Source organism: Lagenorhynchus albirostris, chromosome 16, assembly GCF_949774975.1.
Source record: "Lagenorhynchus albirostris chromosome 16, mLagAlb1.1, whole genome shotgun sequence".
NCBI classification, from domain to species: domain Eukaryota; kingdom Metazoa; phylum Chordata; class Mammalia; order Artiodactyla; family Delphinidae; genus Lagenorhynchus; species Lagenorhynchus albirostris.
The window spans coordinates 21290503-21306358 of NC_083110.1; the positions used below are offsets into that span (position 1 = coordinate 21290503).

General features: G+C 38.6%; 1 protein-coding gene across 1 annotated transcript in view; it reads left to right on the top strand.

Moving 5' to 3' along the window:
* The first annotated feature begins 9091 nt into the window (after positions 1-9091).
* CCAR1 (cell division cycle and apoptosis regulator 1) overlaps positions 9092-15856 on the top strand; it is a 55926-nt gene continuing 49161 nt past the window's right edge. Inside the window, exons 1-2 of the mRNA XM_060125464.1 lie at positions 9092-9245; positions 10316-10441. Of these exons, the coding sequence (XP_059981447.1) occupies positions 10369-10441 (73 nt within the window). The 5' untranslated portion in view covers positions 9092-9245; positions 10316-10368. The remainder of the gene's footprint in view (positions 9246-10315; positions 10442-15856) is intronic.

Consider the following 15856-nt stretch of genomic DNA (forward strand, 5'->3'; position numbering starts at 1 on the left):
TTTTCACTCAGAAAACTGGTCATCTAACATTATTTCTACACTTACGTTTTACTGTACTATCACCTTTTGTTTTACCCCTTTTATAGCACTCGTTGGGTTTTTAATCTTCTGCCTTTGTTCATGGTATGATAATTGAATTCATTGATACTTGACTCCCAAGTTAGCCCAATCTGTTCATAGTAGTTACAGAGTTACCAACTATAATGAGAGAATAATTCCTACCTGTTGTAGAATCCTACAAAGTGTCATGCTGCCCTTCAAAATCCTGCTTCTAATGGATCTCAGGCCATCGATGAAAAGTTTTTCTTGTGCTTGTCAGCCTCACCTACATCTTTCCAATTCATCCACAAAGTACCAATACATCGTGTCATAAACCTGATTGAAATATATTATTGGAAAGTGAGGCTAGCTGAAAATGTTTAACTATAGGTAAATTTTTGCAACATGTTAGCAAAATGTTTGCATCTTAAATAACCTTCCACATCTTTATTATGCAATCTGCATGTGGATGAAACAATTTCATTTGTTAAATATAGAATTTCAACTAGATGAGATTCATAAGCAATTAGACATAACCCCACTGCATAGTTAATTGAATGCATACCCCTGTGTAAATGAGATACTGACTTAATTCATATGAAGTAACCTACTTTCTAACGTTACTACTTCAGTGGACTCCTACTGATTATCATTTATTTCACAATAGCATGTATGAAAATCACCCCAATCTATTTAAATTAGTCTTCTTAAAACAAATTATACCTTTTATCTGAAACAAACTTTTGACATTGCATGACAACTTCCACTGAATATGGGCACAGCATTTCCTTTGAATGTGCCAAGTAAATCAGTAGCTGTATGTGACCTTTAATATATAGCTACCATCTATTTCACAACTTCTTGATGCATGGAAATCTTTTTTGTCTAGATTTAGTACAACTGGGAATTTTGATCTTTTGTAGAAATCTTTGATGAGAATTGTGAAATAAGGTAATATAGAGGCCTCTCACAGCCCTGGAAGACACCTTAGAAGACATACAATTCAATCACTGGAGCCCAGACAGCAGATGTGAGTGTCAATGTGCAATTATGTTTGTAATTAAAATTTAAACAGTCAAGTGAAGGCCACTTTGTGGTTAAGAAGACTCTAGGAAAACAGACTTGATTTGCTCACCCACAGGGGATTTTATCGCTGCGAAGTAACCTTATTTTTGGTACAAGTCAAAAATAAAATGGCTTTGAGTTTTTTTCTGAGTGGTTCAGGGAAAGAAATTAAGTGAAATTGGATCAAGATTTCCCTGCCTGCAGAGTTCTGTGGGCCTTGTATGGGAAATCTAGATGACTTTTACCTATGAACCTGTTCTGTTAATTCATCTCACAAAATGTGGCAATAGTCCTATTTGCTATTTCAATAAACAAATATCAAGTACTGATAGAGTACAGGTTTTTATTTCCCCTCGAACAAGTGTTTGGCATATATAAGGAGTTAGAAAAGACTGAATGGTTAGAATAATTGGGGAAAGTATATTTCTATTGTACATACTCCCTAGCCATAGTTGTACAGTCTATTCACACTCTTGCCTAGTTGGCCTCACAACTAAGTCCCAGCATAGTTTATTTTGATGGGACTATCTATCAGTATTAGAATAGTTTTGTTGTGCACAGCTCCTAAACTTGCCCATAAATGTATGGAACTTGTATAACTTCAATGTCAATGGTTGTGGCACACTTATCCAAGTGATAGAATAAGTGCTCTGATTTCTGAAGTCTGGATTTTTCTAAATCAAATTATGCTCCATGTTGAGCTTTCTTCTAACAGGTTTAGAAAATGATGCCAGGAGCAGTCCCTTAGAACTATCTGAGAGATTGCCTCCTGGGCTTGAATTCCTCAGAAAGTCCTCTGAATAAAACACAATCCTCAACTTAAAAAAAGATGCAATCCACGGCTCTGGAATACAGTTTGGAAAGAATCAGTATGTCCTTTATCAGAAGTGGAATTTGTGTATTTCCTTAAAATGTTTTGAGAACATAGGAATCTTTGCTTTTCTCTAGTGTATAAAATAAGAGTGTAAGTTCCTCTGTTAATTTTGGAGATGGTGGAGCTCGCTTTTATGCAGGACATCACTTTTTTTGTCCACAATGAACTCTACAAACTTTAATTCTCTGCGTTCCAGGACCTGAATGACTTTGTTTCAATGCCAGTTTCTTCTGGGCACCCAATCGAATACCATTGTTCGCTTCAAAGGGCATGTGTTTTGTTCCTTCAAGTAATCCAAATGTATTTCTAATTTTGCCACTCCTCATTTTCCCTTCTTCTGTAAGGGCACCAAAATGTGTTTCTCTTTGGCTAGTATGCAATGTTTAATATTTCTAGCTTTAAAAGTCTAACATTAATCTTTTCTTTGTTGGTTGTACTCCTTTCCCATCCCTACTGTGATGTCCGTGACCCTGCCTGGGTCATAAATTTTCTTCTAGTTCGTTCAGCCATAGTTGTCCCTTAAATTAAAGCAAAACTTAGTCTAAGGTAGAAATGTTACACATAAGTCGATTTAACCCATTTATGTGTGAGTGCAACTTTGGAAACCCTGGGTTAACAGTATAAACCTAGTTTTCCTAAAAAGAAAAAAGAAAAAAATTTCCTAGCAGCTGTTATGAAAGGCATTCTCTCTTGTCTCATTCATCAGGAAAAAAATCTCGCAACTGTCAGAAACATTTTCATTTTTGGAGAAACTATATTGGAAAGTAAATTGGTTTCTTCTCCATTTGGCTAGGCATAAACTTATCATCTTTGACTAGAAACTCTGCTTGTTATTATTTTTCTTTACTCATTTTACTGAAGCTACAATGTCACTAAGTGTACTTTCATTCTTTTTACAGTTTTTAATCCTCTTTAATTTTCTTTAAATTAAAACTCTATTGCTTCCACCCTCTCTGTTCTGTCGCCATCCCCCATGTCCCCTACACAAACACACAGGGTTCATTTTAAGGATAGCAGTGATCTAGCTCAGGTTGTCTTTTCCTGTCTTTTAAAATTGTTTCACCAATCCTTTTTGGAATAATACCAAAAAGAATTAAAAGCTTTTATTCAGCCCTTTCACTTAGAGACAAATTCAGTTTTTAGGAACCCCAGGTTAGCATCAAGTGTTCCCCTTACTTATCCCAGCAATGTTTGACCCTCAACTTTATTAGTGTTTGAGTGTTTTACAAAAAGTTGTGTAAGAAGTTATATATTCTAGCACTCTGTTTGGCTCTGCTATTTCTGTGTAACGCATGATACTAATTATCAATTGTCTGACTGGTGACTTTGAATTATCGGGTGTGACCTATAGCAGTGGTCCCCAACCTTTTTGTCACCAGAGGCCAGCTTCATGGAAGATAATTTTTCCACGGGGGGTGGGGTGGGAGGGGATGGCTCAGGCGGTAATGCGAGCGACGACGGGTGTGATGGGGGAGCCGCAGATGAAGCTTTGATCGCTTGCCCGCTACTCACCTCCTGCTGTGCGGCCCTGGGGTTGGGGACCCCTGATGTATAGAATAGAAAGTTGTTTTTTTTGTTTTTGGGGTTTTTTTTTTTTTTGCGTGTTTTCCTCCTTATCTCCCAGCTCAATTTTGTGGATGGTTTCTATTTTCTAATGTAAATTTACCCCTTTGGAATTTGGTTGTTGGCAATAATAGGAACTGTTTTTTGATCTGGGCGAGACAGTTTAAAAAATGGACAGAAAGGAATCCGAACAGTTCTTATAGAAATCAGTCATCAGAAGCTCTTTTGAGTGCACTAGGGGGAAGTTAAGGGGCAGAAAAGAGGGAGAATTTTGTTGCTTTAAGCAGCCCGCAGGTTCACCTACCAGCTCAAAAGCAAGTTGTAATGTTTCTACCCCCCACTCCATACCAGTTTCTTCTGAAAAATAGCAGCTCAAAATGAGGAACCCTTTTGAAAGCAAATATGGAAGTAAGAAGAATTATAATCCTTGTACTTTATAATGTTTTAGGTTATCAAACTGCTTTCCTATGTGCTGCTTTTTTCTCCCCAACACTGACGGTTGGACAGAGAACAATGTTCCCATCTTACAGGTGAGGAAGCTTGCAGATTGGCAAGAATAGCAAATGGCTTGATTCAAATCACACAGCAAGTCAACCCATGTGAAACTAAAACAGGTAATATCTGCAGGCTGCTGAACACATTTCTGTGCCATAAACTATGACTTAGTGTTATTGAGTGGAAATTTTGTCAGACCTAAACTAAGAATAATACAAAATCTACTTATTGTAGAGAAAATATGCTTCTGAGGTATTTTGTCTCCACTATTTATTTTAGCCAGCTATTTTCTTATTCATACGTTGGAAGGTCTACCCAAATTCCTAGGACTTCTGCATTAGGGCTTAGATTAATGACGTTTTATTTTTTCCCCTGTAAAAAATTTTTTTTCTTTGTTGTTTAAAGAACGTCCCTGTACTACTGAAACAAAGGGAAACCTCCTAAATAATATTTTTAAAGACCAAGGTCAGCAATTCATAATCGAAGTTTACTGTTTTTGTAAATTGAAATGCAATTTTCTTGAAGGGAATGTGCTGGGTAAACTGATTATTTTAGTTCCCAGGCACTCATGGTAAAAATGTAAACTTTTTGGCATCTCTAAGAGATAGCTCTGCCTTCCACTTATTTGAAACTGTTTTGTTTTTTGTTCCACTTTTCCAGCCACATCAAATCTCTGGGTCAAAGATTAAACATACCTTGGCCCAGAGAGTTAAGAAAAATAATGAGATGTATTAGTAAAGTTTTTAGTAAGCTCTTTATAAATATAAAGAGGTAGGAAAGTTGGCCTATTTCATCAGTAGATTATGCGTTACTAACAAAAAACATAGGCCAGACTGCCCTAAATAGTCAAATAACATTTTTGGTGATTCAGTTCAGTAACTGCCTAGCCTCACTAACACCTCTTTGTGACATTATAAAATAAATAGCTGATGACATAGGACTTTACAAAAAGAGCTCTTAAAAAAACACAAAGATATATGGACTTAAAAAAACAAAAACTTTTATGAGATAACATTGTGATAGGTGCTTTGAGAGAAATATTTTTCCAGAATGGTTTTGTGATAAAAATAAAGGGCAGCTTTTGCATTGTTACGTATGGGTGGATGGTCCTCTTTGGGTTACTAAGAAATCACGAAGTGTTCCCTAAAGAGAAGGTCGAAAAACTACTCAGCAGAAAGAAAAGCATTGATTTCTGGTTTCTTCATTTTCTCTTATGATACGTGGTGACGTACCAAATAGATTCACATGCATATCAATATCCCGTTTTGAAGGAGAAGACATTATATTCATCATTAGTGGGAGTAAAATATTCAGATTCTTCACCATGGTGAAGTAGAGTACTACTAAATTCCCAATAGAGAATTATCAATTTCACAAAATAATATTCCTGTCTCTAGCTGACTTTTTCTCTCTTTGGGGTGTATTTACTATTTATTTTGTACCTTTGGTTTTTCCCTTTGGAGGATTTTACCTATTGCCGTCCTACTGTATTAAATATCCCATACATTGAAATAGGTTAGTAAGGAAAAGATTTTCAAACCCCACATATATCCGTTTTTGGTTCTCAACATAAGGGGGAAACAGTTTAAAGAGAAAGCACTTCAACATGTAGAAGGGAAAGAGATAATCTTAATTATGATGATTTCTATTCAGGATCAATATGTAGTGCTCTGCATACAAGGGAACACTTACTAGCAGTACTTGAAGACTTGTGAGTTGGAATTGCATGTTACTTGAAAGACCTAATTAAGCTAAATTTTGGTGCACAGCAGTTGTACATGATTTCATGTTTATGTAGCAAAACGCTTTGAAATGTACTAGTTTTGAAACATACATGTAAGATAGTTGTGAAAAGTGTCTATTATATTTTCCTGTGTGTCTCATTTATTTAGAGCATAAAGTTTTTTTTGATTGTTCTAACTGAATAAGGCTAAATGAATACTGTAATTGAAATTATATTTTAAATTTTGTCATGAGTTTTTAAAAAAACTATTGCAAATTGTATCATTCCTGATTACACAGAAATTTGTGGGTCGTTTTAAATAAATTTTATACTTCTATTTTGCACCTGGTGGTCTAATTTTTCTTTCCTCTTCAAAATCATAATTTTAAAATTTAATATCCAATAAAATTCACACATTTTTAACTACAAAGGACTATAAGATTTAATATTTGGAGATGACCAAATGTATGGATTGGGTTCAACACAAAATCAAGATGGCTACACTTATGGAATCCTTATTATGAGGCAGAAGCCTTGCATTTTATGTAAACTATTTATCCCCACAGTGATGCTATTAAGTAAGGGCTCTTATCAGCCCCACTTTACAGATCAATTCAGGAGCTTAAAGTGGTTAAGCTCACACTCCTAGTTTTTAGCAAAGCTGTTAATCAACTTGGCTCTAGATTGACTCATGCCCTCCCTTGGATGTATCATTATTTTAATAAAACTTAATCCTGAACACAGTATGCTAACAGTATTTTAAAGTTGACATCCTAAAGTATTTATTGAAACCTGAAATGAAACAATATACTGACAATAGGTGTCTAGTGATATTCCAGCAAATATCACAGAAAAATGAGTTACTTTAAATTCATCTAGTTTGAAACCTACTTCTCTGTAGCATCCTGGTAGTCCTCTTCTTCCTTCTACTGATGGGAACAACTCCATTCCCCTCCACCTCCCCTTCCCCACCTCCTCCCCAGGTTCAGCTGGGCAGCTAGAGACTACATTTTCCACATTCTTCCTGACTGGTTAAAAGGGTAACATGTGAGATGCTGAACATACAAACAGACCTGGCAACACCCTAGGGGATGAAAGAATAAACAGCTCAACTAATATCCTTTATCTATATCTTATTTCCCCCACCAGGGACTAGGGACCAGGGATTGAACCCAGGCAGTGAAAGCACTAAGTCCTAACCACTGGACTGCCGGGAAATTCCTGCCTTTATCTTTTAGATACTCTTTAGACAACAGCTTGAGTAATATTTTATATTTTATTTTTAAAAAAATATTTATTGGGGCTTCCCTGGTGGCACAGTGGTTAAGAATCTGCCTGCCAGTGCAAGGAACACGGGTTCGAGCCTTGGCCTGGGAAGATCCCACATGCCGCAGAGCAACTAAGCCTGTGCACCACAACTATTGAGCCTGCGCTCTAGAGCCCGCAGGCCACAACTACTGAGCCAGTGTGCCACAACTACTGAAGCCTGTGCACCTGGAGCCCGAGCTCCAAAACAGGAGAAGCCACGACAATGAGAAGCCTGCTCACCGCAATGAAGAGTAGCCTCTGCTCACTGCAACTAAAGAAAGCCCACACACAGCAGCAAAGATGCAACACAGCCAAAAATAAAAAGTAAATAAATAAATAAATAAATAAAATATATTTATTGAGACTTCCCTGGTGGTGCAGTGGTTAAGACTCCGCACTCCCAATGCCGGGGGCCCAGATTCCACCCCTGGTCAGGGAACTAGATCCCACATGCATGCTGCAACTAAGGAGCCTGCGTGCCACAATTAAGGAGCCCACCTGCTGCAACTAAGACTCAGACGCAACCAAATAAATATTTTAAAATTTTATTTATTTGTCTGCTCAGGGTCTTAGTTGCGACATGCATGATCTGTGTTGCCATGTGTGGGATCTTTAGTTTCAGTATGTGAACTCTTAGTTGCAGCATATGGGATCTAGTTCCCTGACCAGGGACCAAACCTGGGCCAAGTCCCATGAGAGATGTATTAAAACAGTAATCTTTTAAAAACTGACCTTGGGGGGAATTCCCTGGCGGTCCAGTGGTTACAACTCTACGCTTCCACTGGCAGGGCTAGTTCGATCCCTCATCTGGGAACTAAGATTCCACAGACTGTGGTGTGGCCAGGAAAAAAAAAGAGATGTGAGAAATTGAACTCTGAAATACGTAATACATGTTGAAAGAAATTTTAAAAGACCTAAATAAATGGAAAGATACTCCATATTTATAGAATGGATACTTTATGTTGTTAACCCTGGGAATGTAAACTGGTGTAGTCACTGTGAAAACAGGTTCGCAGTTCCTCAAAAAGTTGTGTATAGGTCACGGGGAACGCCAAAAAAAAAAAAAAAAAAAAAAAAAAAAAGTTCAGTATAGAATTTACCAAGTAACCCAGAATTCCACTCCTAGGTATAAACCTAAGAGAATTGAAAACAGGAGTTCAAACAAATACTTGTATGTGAATGTTCATAGCAGCATTATTCATAATAGCCCCAAAGTGGAGACAACCCAAAAGATCAACTGACAAATGGATAAACAAAATGTGGTATTATCCATTAAAGGTAATTATTTTAGCTATAAAATCGAATGAAGTACTGATGCCTGCTACAACATGAATCTTGGACACAATATAGTAAATTACAAAAGCTAGCCACGAAAGGCCGTATGTTGTATGATTCTATTAATATGAAATGTCTAGGACAGGTAAATCCATACAGAGAAAGCCGATTAGTGGCTGCCTGGGGCTGGAGGGAGTAGGGATTAAGCAGTGACTGTTTAATGGGTAGGGGTTTGTCTCAAGGGAGGAGGCGATGGTGGTTGCTTTCGTATTTAGATACTAAAAGCCCTTGAATTGTACAACATAAAATACTTAGAGCAGTGAATCATACGTTAAAAGAATTTCATCTCAATTATTTAAAAAAGTTAGCAGATGCCACTGGATATATCCATTCTCCCAAATACTTGTACAAAAAAAAAAAAAAAGCGAAAAAACACAAAATGGCGGAAGCCTTATCGGATCACGTGACCGCCGATTCCTTTCCTTCCCACACTCAGGGAAGCCTTTTCCTTTGAGCTTGCGCAGAGACATAGGCTCATTATTATGCGAGGCCAAGGTAACCCTTCTTAGGCGCGCTCTAGTTCTAGCTGCGTAGTATGAGGGGTGAGCGCCTTGAAGTCTCGCTGGTAAGCGCGCACGTAGAACGCAGGCCCGTAAGCGCCGTTCCTCGGAGAGATAGGGAGGAGGGGAGAGGCGCGGAGGAAAAGGGAGAAGTTGGCGCATGCGCGTAAGGCTGACGGGTTTGAAATGGCTTCGGTGTTAGCCGGGACCGGGTTCAGGTGAAGGTCTGGTCCTCGCGGTTGGAGCGGCCGACGGCTGAGCCGGGGTTCTTAACGTCCAGTCGGATCCGCGGAAGGGCTGGGAGCGACCGATTTGGTAGCACGGCGTCCGTAGGCCGGCGACGGTGGGCCTCTCGTGGGACTGGGACGGGAGGGACACGGTCCCTTTTGTGCGGGTCGGAGCAGGCCCCGCGCGGCCGGCCCCTCCCCCACCGCCTCGCTTTTTTCCGGCGGCCCCTCGGGTGTCCCCGGCGACCATCAGCCTCATCCTCGGCCTGGCGGCCTCGAAGGAACTGCTGACCGCCGTCCCTAGCTCTCGAGCCGCTGAGGCTTTAGCCTCCTGGGCTGCGGTCCGGGACGTCGGGGCCGCTCACGGCGGCACGGCTTTTGGGGGATGGAGGCCTTCTCCGCCCCGCCGGGGGCTTAAGGGAATCAGGGCTCTCGGTATTCCCCTCTTGGCGTTCACCTTGGCTCGTGGGACGGAGGTTTCCGCCTCCCCTGGTCTGCGGCCCGCGAGGAGCTAGGGCTGGAGGAAGATGGGTGGCAGAGCTCTGGCCTCTCCGAGGAGTGGGGGGAAAGGCAGTGCGCGGGCTGAGATCTTCGCCTCTTCTGGCTTGATTTTGGGTGGAGGGGTCTTCGCGATGGTTCTTTAAGGGGCAGCCATTATTTCAGCTGTCTTTCCCCTCGAGGGAGGGGAGAGAAAAGGAGCCCCCCAGTTCCTTCCCTGCTCTAGAAAGTAAGAAGATGTTCGTTATTTAAATGATATTCTTGAATCCCCTTATTCGGTGTCTCGTCCCAGCTTCCGTTATTGGTTTCTCCACTTTCAGCCCCCAGCTCATTGCCAAAAGAAACACGCAAGCTATATTTCTTTTGAACGTAAGGCTGTGTACTTTTTATTGTTAAGAACTGGATAGAAAACAACAGATGGTATTCTCTTTAAATGTGACAGTTTGTAGTCGCAGAAGGAGGTGCCTTTCTTGTAAGTCTACCCCAAATGTCATATATTGAAATTGGGTACTTTTGGTGAACTACTTGATGTGAAATGTTTTTCCTGCATATCGGACGTTCATATGCCCCTTGTTAAATAACTTGGCCTACAAAGATGTCCTTGACAAATTGAACATTTCTTTAAAATAATACTTTTGTGATATTTGTAGTTTGGTTGAACTTTAACCTGTGGATCCTTTCTTAATAGATCGCTGCTATAGAAGACAAACAAGTGAAGGTTTTCTCCCTCCCCCTTTTATCATGGCTCAGTTTGGAGGACAGAAGAATCCGCCATGGGCTACTCAGTTTACAGCCACTGCGGTATCTCAGCCAGGTCAGTCGTCTTCTGAACACATGTACTGTAGATGTATGTCGGGTTGGAGATAAAACTATGTGAATTAGGCTATGCATAATATTGTAAAAAAGTTTGCAAATGCTGTATGTTTTAAGCTTATCTGTGAAGCTTCTTTTAAAAATTCATGGACCAACTATCAAAATATGTTTTACACAGCAGTTTGGACAGTTATATATAGTTTTTCAAACATTAAATTGATTAATTGGTTTAATTATGTTAGAGGTTCCTCATTTGTCATGTTAAGGTGTCAGTATTCATAAGTTATACTTAAAAATAAATGTATTAATCCATACTTTATAAAAACTATACATGACTGGTTTTCAGTTATTTGAATTTAAAGTAGAAACACCAGCTCTAAAGAATTTATCAAGCAAAGGAAAATGATAAATAGATGTAAAAGGAGCAAATGAATATTTACATTTTCAAAATAAAGTCAACAAAAAGTCATTTTCAAAATAAAGTAACAAAATATGTCGTTGAAAGTGTTTGTTTCCATATTTCTTCCCATTGCTCTTAGGAAGACTGTTTTTTTTTTTTTTTTTTTTACTGTTTCTTGACTTATGGTTTGAAAATTAAAGCAAGTTTCCTAAGGAGTTTACAGAATGAAATTTTGGGTTTCTTTGAGTACCCAGAAAAGTTTCACCTTATTCTGTTAATTTGAATATATTTTTATTTATGACATACCTGGTACTAGTTCTTTGCTGCATTTTACTTAAAATTTTGTTATTTGAGGTCAGTTGCAGAGACAATGTGATCGTCTAAGTTCGGTGTTCTAAATATGATGGACATGATTATCTTGTTATATAGGTGATCTTTCTCTTTTTCTATTAATTAATTAATTAATTAATTTTGGGCTGCGGTGGGTCTTCGTTGCTGCGCACAGGCTTTCTCTAGTTGCGGCGAGCAGGGGCTACTCTTTGTTGTGGTGCGCGGGCTTCTCATTGCGGTGGCTTCTCTCGTTGCGGAGCACAGGCTCTAGGTGCGCAGGCTTCAGTAGTTGGAGCTCGCGGGCTCTGGAGTGCAGGCTCAGTAGATGTGGCGCACGGGCTTATTTGCTCCGCAGCATGTGGGATCTTCCTAGACCAGGGCTCAATCCAGTGTCCCCTGCATCGGCATGTGGATTCTTAACCACTGTGCCACGAGGGAAGTCCCGGTGACCTTTCTCTTTAAGGAAATGGATATATTAGGGTTTTTATTTTAATTACTCTTGATTTGAGGGGTTAAATGATCAACAGTTACTTCTGTAGACAACTGAAAATAATATGAAATAATAGTTAAAGATTATGTTTATTCAGATCTAAATATTTCTCCTCTGTGTTAAATAGTGGGGAACCTGATAATGACTTAGTTTTTTAAATAAATTTATTTATTTATTCATTTATTTATTTTTTGGCTGCGTTGGGTCTTCGTTGCTGTGCGTGGACTTTCTCTAGTTGCGTCGAGTGGGGGCTACTCTTCCTTGCGGTGTGTGGGCTTCTCATTGCGGTGGCTTCTCGTTGCGGAGCACGGGCTCTAGGCGCGCAGGCTTCAGTAGTTGCAGCACGTGGCTCGGTAGTTGTGGCTCGTGGGCTCTAGAGCACACGGTCAGTAGTTGTGGCACACGGGCTTAGTTGCTCCACGGCATATGGGATCTTCCCAGGCCAGGGCTCGAACCCATGTCTCCTGCATTGGCAGGAGGACTCTTAACCACTGCCACCAGGGAAGTCCCAATGACTTAGTTTTGTTGAAACAGGAATGATTAGCAGCTACTTTGTGTCCAGAAACAAGTGCTGTGTACTGGTATTTTGGTAAACTAAGCATGTTTACCTGATTTTTCTGCATATAATTTGTTTTAATTTCGTACCAGTATTGTTCCAATAGAATAGCTGTTATGGTGGAATTCTATTGTCTGTAGCTCTTAACATTTGTATTATAATTACTTAAATGTATACTATACTGTTTGTTTTTAAAACTTCTATTTTTTTTTAATAAGTTTATTTATTTATTTTTGGCTGAGTTGGGTCCTTGTTGCTGCGCATGGGCTTTCTCTAGTTGCAGCAAGCGGGGGTTCTTCTTCGTTGTGGTGCGTGGGCTTCTCGTTGCCATGGCTTCTCTTGTTGCGGAGCACGGGCTCTAGGCATGCGGGCTTAGTTGTTCCGCAGCATGTGGGATCTTCCCGGACCAGGGCTCGAACCTGTGTCCCCTGCATTGGCAGGCGGATTCTTAACTGCTGCACCACCAGGGAAGCTCAACAGTTTCTATTTGTGCTGTAGGAAATTATTTATGGATTTTCTGGGACCTGTCATTAATCACAGTTTTTCAAAATCTGATATATATTGTTTTTTTTTAAATAAAATCTGATATTTTATTGATACATTATGACTTCAGTAACTAGGCAAGTGTTTTGTTAGCATCTGTGCTTAGTTTTCTTACAAAAATCCTGGAGTAGTTTCTAAGTGGAATTCTATTGACAATGTTTTTATTAAAATATTTAATTTTTAGGTGCTATATTTTGAGCTGTTTCCTGAAAGCCTGATATAATATTTTCTAACCTTCATTTTCAAGTCTTTGTGACTAATCATTATCTTACTAGAGTTGATTCTCAGAGCCAAGCTAATTTCTATCAAAGTTGAATTTTTTTCAACTCTAAGGCAATTAGAATTTTGTTTACACCTTAAAAACCTTATAGTTTTATTTACACCTCATTTCAATGGAGAACATTTTAGCCTAAGTATATAATGCCTTAAGTTTTCTCCTGGCAGCTTCAACCAGAATTTGAGAAAAGATTTCAGCAAAGAGCATTAAAAGGACTTAATCTGGGTAATAGTATAGCTACCTGTTTTATTCTAGTTTAAAAATATATATATATATATATATATATATGCATGGCAGATATATTAGTATCAGAGGTCAATGTCATAAATCAAATAATCACGCAACAGAAAAAGGTTAACTGAATAATTCAGTTCAAATGAAATATTTTGATCTTTGTGGCTATGTATCTGACTCATTTTCTCCTGAAAGCAATATAAAAAATTACTACTGTTTCCTTTTCGTATATAACTTAAGGTGGTTTTGTTCAGTTAATGGCTTTGCTATTCCATTTTCTAGCAAGGTTATCTTGCATTTGTACTAACTCTGAAAATTCTCAGCTAACAGTGATTTGAAAATTTCAGTGCATTCACACAGGTGACGTATTTAAAATAAGATTAAAAACTTCAGTAAAAGCATGCACGCTAGCACTTTATTGCTGAAATCTGTCATAAAGTCCAAGATCAGTATTTGAATTGTTTCTGATTAATTTTAATGCTGAGTCTGTTCAATTAAGGAGTTAGTAATTTCTACATGTCTGTCATTTAATTTTCTTTTCCTTTATTTCCCGTATTCAAACATATATCAAACCTTGACTTTTTCCCCCCTTGAAAATGCCTCGAATATATTCCTCTATTTTACATTTAGGCCCTTTGCACTTTACATGTAGATAACCGCATCAGCTTTCTCTTGCTTGCAGATCTTATGCCAAAGTCTCTCACCTAACTTTCAGGCCCTTCCATACCTTTCCCAAAGCTTTATATCCTAATCTGTGATGCTTGCCGTAAATCATTCACTTAAGTCAGGATGCTCTTTTCCCCATGTATCACTTAGTCATACTCTATATTTATTATCCTCTATTAAGTTCTCACTGCTTTTATTTGCTTTCCTCTTTTACTGGATATGTTGCTTATTATTTCTCCCCCAGCTCCAGTGTGTCTGTCAGACATGATATTCCTAAAGCATAATTTCTATCTAAATTACTGAACTTTCCAAAGCTGAATGGGCCCTGAACTAGATTCTGTCTCAATTCTTTTTTCTAACAGATGAAGAATTTGAGGCCCAGAAAAGTGAAGAAATTTGTTTATCAACAGAAGGTCACAGAAGAGTCCAATGTTAGGACCTCAAAATAGTGGTTATTGTTTCTTCCATTACTCTGTTCTTTTATTCATCCTCAAAAATATCTTCAAGGACTTTTAGAATACAGTTCAAACTCCTTGAGATGGTATTCAGGATCTTCTGTATTTCCAGCCTCATTTCTCATATCTCCTACACTGAAATACTTCTTTTTAAATATCTACCCTCTTTTCTATCTCCTAGCTGAAGTGCTGTATTACATATTCAATGACAGTCATAATTGGGACCAGAGCTTTAAGGTTTGAAAGCTTAACAGTTTTCTGTCGTGTAAAGGGACATAGAGAGAGCTGGCAAATCACTGACTGAATCTTTAAATATCCCGTAGATTAATTATAGTGACTTAGGAGTATCTTCAGTATATTTGACTCAAAATATTTGCATGTGTATATGTACATAATTGCAACAGTATTAAAATGTTTGGGTGGATTTAGCCAATTCAGACCTATTTTCTCACCCATTTCTTTGACCATTTATAAGATGACTACATTCTGGCTATAGACAAAAAAAAATGAACTAGTTCCGGAGTTAAGATCATAGTGCTATGTGGTACTTTAACACAGGTGACTGAGGCTAATACAATTGTTTTAAATGTGACTTCATTTAAAATTGTTTTATACGAATTTTATTTTATTTTATTAGTTTATTTATTTTGGCTGTGCCATGCGACTTAAGGGATCTTAGTTCCCTGACCAGGGATCGAACTCGGACCCATGGCAATGAAAGCACCCAGTACTAACCTGGACTGCCAGGGAATTCCCTATACAAATTTTTTTTTTTTAATTAAAAAATTTTATTTATTTTTGGCTGTGCCATGCAGCATGTGGGATCTTAGTTCCCTGACCAGGGATGGAACCTGCACCCCCTGCATTGGAAGCATGGAGTCTTGACCCCTGGACTGCCAGGGAAGTCTCCCCTGTACAAATTTTAAAGGTCACACTTCATTTAAAGTTATTACAAAATATTGGTTATATTTCCTGTGCTGTACTATATGTCCTTGTTAGCTTATCTTACACTCAGTAGTTTGTACCTCCCGCTCCCCCACCCCAATCTTACCCATCCCTGCCTTCTCCCCACTGGTAACCACTAGTTTGTTCTCTGTATCTGTGAACCTGCTTTTTTGTTATAATCACTGGTTTGTTGTATTCTTTAGATTTCACAGATAAGTGATATCGTATAGTATTTGTCTTTCTTCTGTCTGACTTACTTCACTTAGCATAATGCCTTCCACGTCCATCCATATTGCTGCATATGGCAAGATTTCATTCTTTTTTATGGCTGAGTAGTATTCTATTGTATATGTATACCCCATATCTTCTTTATCCATTCATTTGTTGATGAACACTAAAGATGCTTCCGTAAAATATGACTTCATTTTTTCTACCTCTTTAATCTGGCCCACTGGTTGTCTTTTAAAACCCCTATCTCTTGAGTCAGAAGTTCAGATTGTTAAACTGCAAGATTCATGAT